We start from the raw sequence: 14,684 nt of genomic DNA, 5'->3' as shown, positions 1-14,684 counted from the left end.
CTTTTTCAATTCCTGGTGTAATCTTGACCTTAAAGGCTTTGTTTGGTGGGATCTAAAAGACGTATCAACCAATGGCAAAGGATTACTTTTTATTTTGGTCCTGATTTTGAAATGGAACTGTGGGGCCCCTGTGGGGCTCTCCTGGGTACAAATCCTTTCTGTGTCTCTGGTTTCTTGTTTGTAGCAAATAGGCTTCATTCAGACTCCTTGACCTTCCCTGAATTCCAAAGGGCAGATTCAAACAGTTGCTAATCAGGGAAGGGACAGAAACAAGGGAGGAGCAGTCAGGAAACAATAGTGCAGCCCTGAGAATATACATAACAATATCTTTGAGTTCTTCTGCAGGAACTAAGGCCCCTACCCTGGTGGAGGATGGTAACTTCAAGCTGAGCACCTCACCACCAACCAACCAGAAGAAAGCTGCACACCCTGCATCCCTCACGCCAAATTTTGCCTATAAAGACTTTTATAGGCAAAACCACCAGGGGTTTCAGGGTTTTAGAGCACAAGCCACCCATCCTCCTTGTATTGGCGCCTTTACAGTAAATGCTGCATTTTCCTTCACTACAGTCCAGTGTCAGTAAATTGGTTTACTGCCCACAGGTGAGCAGACCCGAGTTTGGTTCCGTAACAATTTGAACAAATTAACAATAAAAATAAATAAATATTCTTTAAGATAGGAGAAATTTGAACACTGGATATTTTGGTATTAAGCAATAATTTATTTTTCAAGGTGGGATAATGGTATTGTGGTCAGTTTTCTTCTCCCCAAAGAAAAGTTATGTTTTAGAGATACATGCTTAAAAATCCATAGATGAAGTGACATGTCTGGTATTTGCTTCCTTGGGGGAGAAGTGGTTAGAGCTGTACTATAGACAATTAAGATTGCCAAAATACCAGTAATTGTTAAAGGTCGTTAATGAGTTAGGTAATTATTCTGTTCTTGTATATGTCGAAGTTTTCCAAAGGTCTTTTTAAAAAAGACTCCTTTAGGAGAGCGCAATATTCCAAGTTCAAAGAAAGGCCATAGCATGCACCCAGAAAGAGTGAAGCATTCCGGTTTGGAAGGCGGGGGCTTTCTCTTTTATCTCCCACACCTGAATCAAGGCTGTTAAACAGGTGTTCCTAAGTGTCTCGGGGAGATAAAAGTCTGAACTACATGAAATTGTATGTAGAACCCAGGTGTGCCAGAAGCTTTAATTAGCAGGCTCCTCTACTATCCCATCAGCTGCTGTTTGTTCTCTACCTATCTCACTCCATCCCAAGAGTCTCCGCGCACATCCAAGATGGTGGGTCAGGACCGTGAAACAGGTCAGCTCTCCCTCCCAGAGCGCGCGCAGGGACCGGGATACGCAGGCGCATTCCAGCTTCCCTCACGACCTTGGCGGATCGCGCCTGCGCGGTGGGGAGCAGCTCGCGGCTCCGGCTCTACCTTGGGCCGGCTGCAGTCTGAGTCTGAGGGCGGCCGAAGTGGTTTGCTCGTTTAAGATGAGGCTTCTGCTACTTCTCCTGGTGGCGGCGTCAGCGGTGGTCCGGAGCGATGCCTCGGCCAACCTGGGTGGCGTGCCTGGCAAGAGATTAAAGATGCAGTACGCCACGGGGCCGCTGCTCAAGTTCCAGATTTGGTGAGTATGTGCGCCGGCGCCCCGCCGCCCCGCCGCGCCTTCGCTCGGCGCCTCTCACTACGCGAGGCCGCGGCTTCGCGGCCTAGAGAGCTGAACCTTCCCTGTCCCGGAAGAACGGTGCCAGCAGCCTTCCGCTGCCTACCTTCTCCGGGGCTCTTCCCTGGGATGGCCAGGCCGCCTTCTTTGCCTCCAAACACAACCGCTCACTTCTTTTTTGGTTCCTATAATGTAGGGAATGGGGAAGGAGGGCACGAGAAGGTTAAATACTGAAAGGCGAAGACGCGGGGACACTTGTCAGTACGGAGGACGGGTCGGCGGCGTCACGCCATGGCCACCCGGCTGCCTGCGGAGGTGGGCATGAGTCGGCGCAGGGTCGGCGGAGGAGCTCCAGCGTTTGTTTTCCGGTTAACTTCCTCTCGGCTTTCGCGGGGTACGCCAGGCGGCCTCGCTGCCCCGCTAGGCGAAGGTCACCTCGGGTCGTTGAAGGAGACCCGCGAGGGACAGACGCCTTTTTCTCCAGGATCCGCCGGGCTGACTGTTGGGTGAGAGCGTAGGGATTCTGACAGCTGATAAGCTTGGACGGGGAGGCTGATTCTCCGTTTGCAATTTCTTAAGTGTTTTTGTAAAGGAGCACGTTGCTCTTCTGACAACCTTTCGCTCCCAGACAACTGCATCTTCTCCCCCACTCCCCTTACTCCCGTGAGTTCTGCCTTTTAAATCTCTTGGGCATTCAGAGAAATAGAAAAAAACAACCCTTTTCCCTCCACACCCGGCATTTTTCGACAATGTTCTGTAAGTGATTTTGTTGTTACCTAGTTAAGTATTAGAAGCAGAGCAGTAATGCATGTGATAAGGTAAGTGGTGTCGGGGAAGGTTTGAAAGGCTCAGGTTAAAAACAAACAAAATTGTAAAGTTGTGGAAATTAGAATCCCGTATCTCAAAAGGTGACGTTTTTTCAGAATAGGATGGTTGGATTAGTAAGTCTTCAGAGTCCTGATACTTTGGAACATTGGTGTTGCCCATAATGCATTTAAAATCAGCTTTTTCAAACTTCATGTATTAATATAAGTGTACTAAAGTTTAGATTTTCTACTTATCCAACTAGTTTTTTTGCTTTATCTTTAAAGACTAAGCAAATCTTTAATATTAAATCAATTTAAGTGCTGTTTAAAGAGAGTCAGAAAATAAGATGGTAAGTCTTTATTTTTGGAGTGAAAACTAAAAACCTTGCAACTTCCTTCTGATTAAAAAAGCTCTCTGTAGTGTTTACTGTGTGCTTGGCATATATCATCATATCATCTTTCACATAATGATACTGTAAGAGGGAGTTATGGCTTGATTATTCTGACTTTTTTCTCCATATTTATTTTTTTCCATTAGAAAGTGGCAGTCGTACTAACTTATAAATATTGTTAAGGATTAAGTGTGATACTTTGGATTTAAGTAGCTAAAAAAAAGACTGCACTTTCCAAGTTATGTAATTTTTCTATTTTGTATGTCTTGGTTTCACTTGGGCTTTTCCAAAATACTCTTCTTTTACAGTTGCTTGTATTGGAATACTTGTCACAATAATTTAACAAATGTACCTTATAAAGTTTTGAAAATGTGTAAACAAATGTAGGGGGAAGGGCATTTAGTCCTTCAAATTAAACTTTTAAAAAAGTCTAAGTACTTCAGTTAAACTTTTGATACTTAATTTTTGTTTCCTTTCCTTTTTTTTCTTTAAGTAGAGAATTACAAAAGTCTGTTAAGTATTTTCTTTTGCAGTCATCCTGAGCATGTTACATACAAAAATCCTTCCCTTTTGTTTTTTAATCTGTATATGGGAAATAACTATTAATATGCCCTATGCCATACCCATTACAGGTAAATTTAGCTTGTTTGTTACTTTTTCCCCCAGAGATTAATGTGTATATAGGAAAGTGAATATTTGGTTTCTGATTTTGGTAGAGTTTCTTGGGCATTTATTTGCAAGTTTGTTTGGGAAAGGAGAGGAAGCGAAGACAATTGAGGGTAAATATGTGAAAATTCTTTTAATTCCATTTGAAATCGGAGTGCTATAAAATGCAACTTTTCATTAATTACCAGTGTTAACAAAGGAGAAAACAGTTTTTACCTTCCTTTCCATTGCTTTTGTCCCTTATTATTTTATATTTATTATGAGTACTCTTTCTTTAACTTTAGCTCAATATATCATCTGTTAATTGTGGCACTTTTGTAATTGCTAATAGAAAAAAATAACCCAACACATAAATGGAGTTGAAGGGAGAGAGATCAAGCATGCAAAATAGCTTAAAACAAACTTTCCTATTTTGTGTTGATGTATTTTCTCAGTAAATCCTCATTCAGTACCTGCTTGTGCCAAGGGCTAAAGATACCTTGGTGAGCAAGACAAATGTGGCTCCTCTGGAAGCCTACAGAGAAGCACAGACTTACTTTAGGTACCTGAGTGTTTGATTTATTACATCCGTTGATTGAGCAATTGAATTAGATAAGTTTGATGACATTCATTGCATATTTGGGGAAAAAATTTGTACTGCTTATTTGGATGTTTAAGTATTAAACATAAAAAAGGAAGTTCTCTAATCAGAGCTTAAAATAAAGTTCCCTCGTCACATTTTCCTTTCTTGTGATTTTTTTTTGTGTAAATGTATTCTGACAGGTACTGTTTGGCATGTTTGTATGCATGCTTTTTTCCTCCCATACATGTGAATTAACATGTCATCAGATTTACAGCATTTTATCAGTTGTTGGAGTTTAAAGAGATTACTGTCTACAGCTCTTTATGGTTAACGCTTATTTGAACATTTGACAGTTGATTTACTAAGAATAGTGGGTTAAAGTTAATATATCAAAACATAAGCAGAATACAGCAGAATTTTCCAGTTTTTGTTAATTTAAGAATCCACTGCTATAATTTTAGGACAACCAACTTCTAAATGGAGTTTTAAGAGGTAAATGAAGCAACTACTAGAAGAACAGATTTTAATTGAAATTTATACCAACTTAGCCTTTGCTTTCATGGTATGGAGGCAAGAAAATAAAGACCTAAGTCTGATTTGGGTGTTGATACTGATCAAGATTAGTAAAATGCTGAATTGAAGAAATCTGAGAAATTGGGAGTTATAGAGATCATGTTAGTTACTTAGACAACATTTGTATATTTAACAAATATTTGTGCACCGACTCTGTGAAGGTGCTTTGCTTGGTGCTGGGAATTCCGTTCAGTGCTCTCATAGATGTTAAAGGCAAGAGTAGAAGGCAGTCGTTAATCCATGGACAACACATAAAATTACAGTTGTGTTAATTGCTGTAGGAAAGTAATGATATGAAAGAGACCTAGTCACAGGGTCAGGGAAGGTTTCCATGAGAAAATGAACTTTGAACTGAGGCTTGAAGGATAAAATGTATTTAGAGAGCACTGTTGGGCAATGGAAATAGCACGTTCAGTGACCTTACAGTAGGAGAGAACATAATTTTTTTTTTGCTATTATATCAATTGTACTTTTTTTTCTGAATTTTATTTTTTTATACAGCAGGTTCTTATTAGTTATCCATTTTATACATATTAGTGTATACATGTCAATCCCAATCTCCCAATTCATCACACCACCACCCCCACCCCCCGGCCACTTTCCCTCGTTGGTGTTCATACGTTTGTTCTCTACATCTGTGTTTCTATTTCTGCCCTGCACACTGGTTCATCTGTACTATTTTTCTGGGTTCCACATATATGCATTAATATACGATATTTGTTTTTCTCTTTCTGACTGAGTTCACTCTGTATGACAGTCTCTAGATCCATCCATGTCTCTACAAGTGACCCAATTTTGTTCCCTTTTATGGCTGAGTAATATTCCATTGTATATATGTACCACATCTTCTTTATTCATTCATCTGTCAATGGGCATTTAGGTTGCTTCCATGACCTGGCTATTGTAAATAGTGCTGCAGTGAACATTGGGGTGCATGTGTCTTTTTGAATTATGGTTTTCTCTGGGTATATGCCCAGCAGTGGGATTGCTGGGTCATATGGTAATTCTATTTTTAGTTTTTAAGGAACCTCCATACTGTTCTCCATAGTGGCTGTATCAATTTACATTCCCACCAACAGTGCAAGAGGGTTCCCTTTTCTCCACACCCTCTCCAGCATTTGTTGTTTGTAAATTTTCTGATGATGCCCATTCTAACTGGTGTGAGGTGATACCTCACTGTAGTTTTGATTTTCATTTCTTTAATAATTAGTGATGTTGAGCAGCTTTTCATGTGCTTCTTGGCCATCTGTATGTCTTCTTTGGAGACATGTCTATTTAGGTCTTCTGCCCATTTTTGGATTGGGTTGTTTGTTTTTTTAATATTGAACTGCATCAGCTGTTCATGTATTTTGGAGATTAATCCTTTGTCCGTTGATTTGTTTGCAAATATTTTCTCCCATTCTGAGGGTTGTCTTTTCGTCTTGTTTGTAGTTTCTTTTGCTTGGCAAAAGCTTTTGTTTCATTAGGTCCCATTTGTTTATTTTTGTTTTTATTTCCATTACTCTAGGAGGTGGATCAAAAAAGATCTTGCTGTGATTTATGTTGAAGGGTGTTCTTCCTATGTTTTCCTCTAAGAGGTTTATAGTGTCCAGTCTTACATTTAGGTCTCTAATCCATTTTGAGTTTATTTTTGTGTGTGGTGTTAGGGAGTGTTCTAACTTCATTCTTTCACATGTAGCTGTCCAGTTTTCCCAGCACCAAGAGACTGTCTTTTCTCCACTGTATATCCTTACCTCCTTTGTCATAGATTAGTTGACCATGTGGGTTTATCTCTGGGCTTTCTATCCTGTTCCATTGACCTATATTTCTGTTTTTGTGCCAGTACCATATTGTCTTGATTACTGTACCTTTGTAGTATACTCTGAAGTCAGGGAGCCCGATTCCTACAGCTCCGTATTTTTCCCTCATGACTGCTTTGGCTATTTGGGGTCTTTTGTGTCTCCGTACAAATTTTAAGACTTTTTGTTCTAGTTCTGTAAAAAATTCCGTTGGTAATTTGATAGGGATTGCATTGAATCTGTAGTTTGCTTTGGGTAGTATAGTCATTTTCACAATATTGATTCTTCCAATCCAAGGAGGGAACATAATTTCTTGAGGCCAAGGCTGCTGACCTTAAAGACCAAAGAGAAGGTAGCACAGACCCTGGAAGGTCTGGATGGCTATGTTAAGGAAAAACCAGTAAGTATTGTGGAAAAGACATTGCAAGGAACACAAAAATAGATGTGGGGAGACCATTTTAGGGGACTCTTGGAGTTGCCCAGGCAAGAGACAATGGAGCTTGAAATAGAAGGGTGGTGGTAGAAGTAAAGGGACAGGTTTAAGAGATTTTTTTGCAGATAAATTTAGCAGTTCTTGGTGATTACATTATTTGAGGGGCCGGAGAGGTGGCATGCATTGAGAGGTGTCACAGGTGACTCCTGAGTTCTGGAGCGATGCTGTGCCATTCACTGTAGTGATAAACAAAGAAGACAATTTTTATGGTTTTTTTTGCAGGGCGGGGGGTGGGGGGGACTGAAGGGGATGGATCCTGAATTTAAAAAAAATTTGCATAGGTTACAATGTTGTGTTAATTTCAAGTGTACAGCAAAGCGATTGTTATAGATATACTATATATATAGTATATATTTTTACTTATAGATATATGTAAGTATATATAGTATATATATATTTTTTCAGATTCGTTTCCATTATAGGTTATTACAAGATGTTAAGTGTAGTTTCCTGTGCTATATAGTAGGTCCCTGTTGTTTACCTGTTTTATGTATAGTAGTGTGTATATGTTAATCCTAAACTCTTAATTTATTCCCCCCACCCCTATCCTGTTTGATAACCATAAGTTTGTTTTGCTTTGTTGCTGAGTTTTTAAAACTAAAAACACAGTAGCCAGGGGAAAATCCTACAAAGAAATTTTCATCTCCCCAAAATAGTCACAGTAACTGAAACTAAAAATTTAAATAACAGTTATTATATATCTCCAAACCTACAATATGATAGGTTGTAAGATACACCATTATTCTGTATACCACTCAGAAGGAAAAAACTGTGGCCATTTAAACTGTGACACACTAATGGTTATAAGATAAATCTTGGTTTTTAAAAAGATGCTAAATAGGAAGAATGTACTACTTGGAAACAGTGAAGTAAAGGAGTAGTAAGATAAGAAGTTGATTCAGATTGTAGAGTAGTACAGAGTGCTCTAGAGAACAAATAAAATGGTAGCCGCTGCACCTGCCACTATGTTAGATTTTTAAAGTTACATAGAGTTTAGTCACCAATTTTGTTTGTTTGTTTTTTGCGGTACGCGGCCTCTCACTGTTGTGGCCTCTCCCGCTGCGGAGCACAGGCTCCGGACGCGCAGGCTCAGCGGCCATGGCTCACGGGCCCAGCTGCTCCATGGCATGGCATGTGGGATCTTCCCGGACCGGGACATGAACCCGTGTCCCCTGCATCGGCAGGCAGACTCTCAACCACTGCGCCACCAGGGAAGCCCTGTTTTGTTTTGTTTTGTTTTGTTTTTTACCATTTTAAGCAATAAATAGCTCAGGAGTTAACTGAATACCGTGCACAAAATAGTTGTTTCTTCTTAATAATGAATGAAGTACCTTAGTTCAAAGCTTTTAGATGTAAGTAAAATATGAATGGTTTAAGGTTTTATCTTCTCTTACAGAAAATGGGAACATTGTTTCCTTACAGTTTGCCATTAACGTAAGTGGTAGAGATCAAATTTAATATATTATTTGGAAATCTCATAAATAACCTCGTAGATTTTGAATGGTATAGGTACTGGGAAGGTGAGCATTTACTGGACTAGCAGTTTGGAGGCCTAGTTCTTAACTCCATCTGCCTTTTATCTTCTGAATGACTTTGGGGAAATATTTAATCTCTAGCTCTCAACTTGTTCATCTGTAAAATAAGGGTGTTGGTTGCATTCCAGTTACCTCTAATATTCTATTATTAGGTACTGTAAAGAAGCTTGAAGGGAAAAAGTAAAAGCATGCATGTATGTTTCATTTCCATCTTTGTCACTTAAGAGTGTAGTTGGAGTCCTCTGGTTCATTTGATTTTTGTCACCGTCCCTGCTTTTCAAAAAGGAAAATCATGTTTTCACATACTTTATCTTGATTGGGGTGTAGCTTGGGAGTGATAAGAAATCTTGGTCACAGATTTTAGCACGAAGTGCTCATAATCAAGCCCTTGTTTTGTTTTGTTTGTTTTAATTTTTATTGGAGTATAGTTGATTTACAGTGTTGTGTTATCAGGCCCTTGTTTTTTTGTTTTATTTTTGTGGTACGCGGGCCTCTCCTGTTGCGGCTGCGGACGCGCAGGCTCAGCGGCCATGGGTCCCCAGCTGCTCCGCGGCATGTGGGATCTTCCCGGACCGGGCACAGACGCAGGCGGACTCTCAACTACTGCACCACCAGGGAAGCCGAGGCCCTTGTTTTTAATGTCCCCTTTTTCATGCCACTTGTTTTCCTGTTTTGTCCAATTTTTAGGAAGATACGAATTTGTTTTTCACAGTAACATTTGAAGACCAGTTGTCTGGTGGGAGAGACAGACATGTAAACAATATAACAGTAAACCACTCTGTTCTGAGTGTTCTAAAGAAGTCTTAAAAACCCAGAGAGAAGAAGTATTACTTATTCAGGGAGAGTTGGAAGGCTTTGCAGAGGAGGAAATGAAATTTTGCAAGGGTATGGGGAACTCCACCAGGAGATACAGAGAATGAGCTTTACTAGCTAAAAGAAGAACACATGCAAATGAAGCCTGACTCAGCATAGAGGGGGAGGAGGAGACAGGAAATGAGGAGAGCTGGAGTAAGCTAATCAGTTAAAAACACCTAGCACAGTGTACCTGCTACTACCATTTATTAAGTGCTCGTTATGGTAACTTATTATTTGTATTGTCTTTAATGTTGTAATAAGACCTGCAGTAAATAAACCTTTGAAAGCTTTACTTATTGACTTTCAGCTTAAAAAAGTGAAAATAAGCTCTCTGGCTGTTGATGCCGAAAGCTCAGCTTCTGTGTACACTGGTGCGGAATTGAATCTCAGAGACAAAGTTTTGGGTGAAGTAGAAAAGGATAGCTTTATTGCTTTGCCAGGCAAAGGGGAACACAGCGGGCTCCTGCCTTGAAAAGCTATGTGTCCCAACCCAGGAGGATTTGAGGAGGAGTCTTACAGCAATAATTCAAGGGTGGGGTCCGGACAAGGTTAGGGTGTGTGCAGGGTCTCTTAATCTTGATGAGCTTCTCTGGTCCCTTTAATCTTCCCTCAGGTGGTTTCTTGGCTGCTCCTCCCTTGATTAGCAACTGTTCATGGAGGCTGGAGTCTTGCCTATAAGAAATGGGGGACAAAAAGTCTTCCATGGCCTGGAGCCCCACAGGATCCTTCTCGGTTTCACTGTGAAAATAACATGTTAACTGTAAAAATAATTTTTAAAAAAGTATATGGAAGAAAGTGAAATATCCTTGTAACTCTTTAATAACATTTTGAAGAACCTCCTTCAAGCCGACTCTTCGCGCAGAAACATAATGCTATATAATTTTATATTAGTGAGTTTATAGTTGTATGCTTTTTTTGAAATTTGCCTTCCCCTCATCACTTATCTTTTCATATCGGCAGCTACTGTTCTGTATCAACAGGCACAGTACTCCATAAGATGGGTATTCTTTAATTTATTTAAGCCACTGAATCTGTTTGTTTAATATTTATGTTTATAAGGCCAACTGGCCCGAGGCAGGGGAACACAATCAGTTTCACAGGTTGCATCAGACTGAAATTCTCCTGACCACCCAGTTCCAGAAACTGCCCTGGAGACATTCCGGACCACCCAGTTCCAGGAACTGACCTGGGGACTTTGCATCCGGCCCAGCCTTCCCGCCTTTCGAGGGGCGGGACTAACGGCCCCCCAGGATACCCGAAAAGACCACCAAATAAGGAATACCCTGCGCCCTCCCAGATTCACCACACCCCTTTCCCTTCTTCCCCTATAAAATCTTGCCCAACCCTCGCCCGGGCGCGACTTCTCTGGCCCCTTTCTCTCGGACCAGTGAACCTCGCCCGGGAGCGCTCCCTAATAAGGCTCTCTTGAAGCTTTCCTCTGTTTCGCGGTGCCGTTTGTTAAGATCCGACCTTACAATGTTGGTCCTAATTTTTCATAAAATTACTTTAAGATGACTGTCCTCAGACATCATGTGTTCTTGTCCAGTTATTTCCATAAACTAAATCCATAGAAGTAAAATATTATGATTACGTTAATGGGTATCACATTTAAAATTTTGACATAATTAAACTAGTTAATATTCCTACCAGAAGATCTTAAAGTGGGTTGGGTTTTTAAAGTTCTCTAGTTTATTGCACTGTAATTAGAGAATGTGACATTTGCTGTTATGTTTTATTCCGCGGACATACTGAGGCCTTAGGCCCAGGAGACAGCCTCTCAACTCTGAGGAACTATTCTGAAGAAGGGAGGAGCCAGAATGTATAGAAGTTTAAAAAAAAAAACCTCCAGGTTATCGGAACATCAAAAGATTACTGTTCATTAAAGAAAACCAGACATCTCAAGTTAATGAATTTAGTGCTTTTCTGTGTATGGGAAGATGCAAGAGTCTTTTTCCATCCTGAATCTCTCAGGGTGCACAGCTGGGGGTGTCTGCAGTGGCTTGATGGTTGCAGCATCCTTTGTTTGCTGATAGTTGGTGACATTCTTCATCCACCTACTTATTAGGCTTTCTTTGTGACCTAACATAGATGGTCAATTGTTGTAAATGTTCTGTGGTCTCTCAGGGTGTTTTCTATAGGAAAAAACTGATGTATCTGGATTCCATTTATTGATGATACTATTCAGATCTTCTGTACTTTTTATTATTCATCTTCTAACACTGATTCAGTTTTCCACCGATCAATTTTCTTCTTCAGGGCCTTAAAATATTTTTTTAAATTCTGCTTTTGATTTTGAGGTTTCTTACAGTCCTTCCTTACCTCTTTTATCATCCTTTTCTTCCGCTTCTTGCAGAATATTTTTGGGTGTCGGTTCTTGTTTTGAATCTTTTGTTCGATGTTTTTGCTCTTTAAATTTGTGACACTTTTTCCATAGTCCCTCAGGTGTTTTGTTTTGTTTTGTTTTTTCGTTCCTGTTTCTCAAGCAAGACAAGGGAAACAACTTCGGATATTATCAATTGGTGAACTGTATCTTCTCCATTAGACTGTTACAGCTTACTCTCTCTTCATTAGAATGTTGCCAGCATCAGAAAGGCATAGATTTTTGTCTGTTTTGCTTGCTGCCATATACCTTTAGAGCCTAAAACAGTACCTGTCATCAGGCAATATTTATTGAAAAAGTGAGTACAGTCTCGTGGTAGTCCACTGTGTTTGGTTCTGACATAACCTATCTTCTTCCTCCTCACTTCCCTTTAAAAATTCTTAACTGGAGTATAGATCAATGTTTTCTGATACTGTTCCTTTCAGGTGGATTTCTACTTGGTTGACCTCTGCTTCAGTTTGGTAGCTTTTAGGCATAGAATGTGATACATGTAAAACTTCAGTTTTGAACATACTCTTCACTCAGTAACCTTCTCGACCTGGCCTCCATCTCTGCTGATGCGGCTAAACTTCCAGAATTCATTGTGTTATTGTCAGTCATCTTCCTGCTGCTCTTATTGGCCAACACACCCTTACTGCTTATCCTGTTGGTGGTTTTCTTTCTTAGATCCCTGGGTTTTTTAATCGAGTTTATTCTAATGTCTGAAGTCAGTATACAACCAACAGGTAAAAGTATAAGACAAACAGGAAAGCAGTAAAGCAGACAAGAGACATATCCAGTTTTGCCATTGAATTAGCATAGAACACAATATATTTTTTTTATCAGTCTCTCTAACAAATGATAAAAATGCACCGAGCATGAATTTTATGGTGTGTGAATTATATCTCAATTTTTAAAAATGTATTGTAAAGAATAAAAGTGTTGTAGGAGGGGGGACCCCTACCTGAGAGTGGGCTCTTGTCTAACACTTGGAAATGAATTGTCTGAGGAGACACACATGCTGACAAAGCAAGAGACTTTATTTGGAAGGGGCGCCTGGGCGTAGAGCAGGAGGGTAAGGGAATCCAGGAGGACTGCTCTGCCACGTGACTCGCAGTCTCGGGTTTTATGGTGATGGGTTAGTTTCTGGGTTGTCTCTCGCCAGTCATTCTGACTCAGGGTCCTTCCTGGTGGCGCGTGCAACTGCTCAGCCAAGATGGACTCCAGCGAGGAGGATTCTGGGAGGTGGACATGTGGCATCTGCGCTCTCTTTTTTTTTTTTTTTTTTGCGGTACCTGGGCCTCTCACTGTTGTGGCCTCTCCCGTTGCGGAGCACAGGCTCCGGACGCGCAGGCCCAGCGGTGTCCCCTGCATCGGCAGGCGGACTCTCCACCACTGAGCCACCAAGGAAGCCCCTCCTCTCTCTCTTTGACCTTTCTCGAATTCTTCCCTTTGGTGGTGGCTTGTTAGTTCGTGTTCCTTACCAGGATCTCCTGTCATAAAATAACTCACGCACATTGTTACTGTCTTTGCCTGGCCAGGGCGGGCGGTTTCAGTCAGTGTTTCCTCTAACAGAAGCATCAAGTTATGTATGAAATAATTTAAGATGAGACAAAAATTCCTGCAAAATGCGGGTAAGTCACCATTTATTGAATGCTTTTATCAAGTCACTTTTACTGAGTGGCTGCCATACCTTATAAATCTGTTGATGAGAAATGCTTTCCAGAGTAAAGAGATAAAATTCCTTCCCCACAAAGAGTTGAAGAACTTACACAATTTATAAATGCTTTTTTTTTTTTTTTGCGGTACGTGGCCCTCTCACCGTTGTGGCCTCTCCCGTTGCGGAGCACAGGCTCCGGACGCGCAGGCTCAGCGGCCATGGCTCACGGGCGCAGCCGCTCCGCGGCATGTGGGGTCTTCCCGGACCGGGGCACAAACCCGTGTCCCCTGCATCGGCAGGCGGACTCTCAACCACTGCGCCACCAGGGAAGCCCAAAATTTAAAAATTCTTTGTGGAATAGTCTGCAGCAAAATATTTCCTGAAATGTTAAGCCAAAGGTATAGGAAAACTAGAAACTAGTGATCTCAAGAATAAGACACAAAGAAGGAAGAGAATAAAAACAGATCATTAATTGAATTTTAGGTTTATCAAATCTTTGGAAAAAACTCTAAGGAAGCCTGAAATTTTTTTTTTTTTTTTAAATTTTGGCTGTACCACATAGTATGTGGAATCTTAGTTCCCTGACCAGGGATCGAACCGAGCTCCCTGCAGTGGTAATGCAGAGTCTTAACCACTGAAGCAGCAGGGAAGTCCCAGGAAGCCTGGAATCTTAGAAGCCATGTTAGGCATATTTTGTATTCGTATGCGTTTTTACTGTGGTGGCCACTGCGGTGCTCCTAGAGTGAGGCAGCTGGAAGGGAAATCACTTGATTTCATATAATACAGTTCTTAAACCTGATAAGCTCCATACCTGTTTAGTGCTGTTTTTCAACTTTTAAAAACGCTAGGGTCTGTGATACAGAGTGAAGTAAGTTAGAGAAAAACAAATATCGTATGCTAATGCATTTATATGAAACTTTAAAAAGCAGTACAGATGAACCTATTTGCAGGGCAGGAATAGAGACAGATGTAGAGAACAAACGTGTGGACAAGGGGGAGGGGGAGAATGAAGTGGGAGATTGGGATTGACATATATACACTACCATGTGTAAAACATAGCTAGTGCCAACCTGCTGTATAAGCGCAGGGAGCTCAGCTTGGTGCTCTGTGATGACCTAGAGGGGTAGAGTGGCAGGTCGGGTGGGGCGGGAGGGAGGTCCAAGAGGGAGGGGACATATGTATACATATAGGTGATTCACTTCCTTGTACAGCAGAAACTAACACAACATTGTAAAACAACTACACTGCAATTAAAACAAAACAAAAGGCTGAGCAAGTTCTGATGTACATTTTGATCTTCATTCAAAGGACTTCATTCAAAGTCCTTTTTTTTTAATTGAAGTG

The 14,684-nt window shown here is 40.8% G+C and overlaps 1 protein-coding gene across 1 annotated transcript in view; it reads left to right on the top strand.

The window, feature by feature from the left end:
* The first annotated feature begins 1,358 nt into the window (after positions 1 to 1,358).
* SELENOT (selenoprotein T) overlaps positions 1,359 to 14,684 on the top strand; it is a 33,834-nt gene continuing 20,508 nt past the window's right edge. Inside the window, exon 1 of the mRNA XM_030873235.3 lies at positions 1,359 to 1,625. Coding sequence (XP_030729095.1) covers positions 1,489 to 1,625 — 137 coding nt within the window. The 5' untranslated portion in view covers positions 1,359 to 1,488. The remainder of the gene's footprint in view (positions 1,626 to 14,684) is intronic.

The sequence above is a fragment of the Globicephala melas genome, chromosome 4, assembly GCF_963455315.2.
Source record: "Globicephala melas chromosome 4, mGloMel1.2, whole genome shotgun sequence".
Taxonomy (NCBI): Eukaryota; Metazoa; Chordata; class Mammalia; order Artiodactyla; family Delphinidae; genus Globicephala; species Globicephala melas.
The sequence above is the reverse complement of the archived record's forward strand: the minus strand, read 5'-3'. Positions and strand labels throughout refer to the sequence as shown.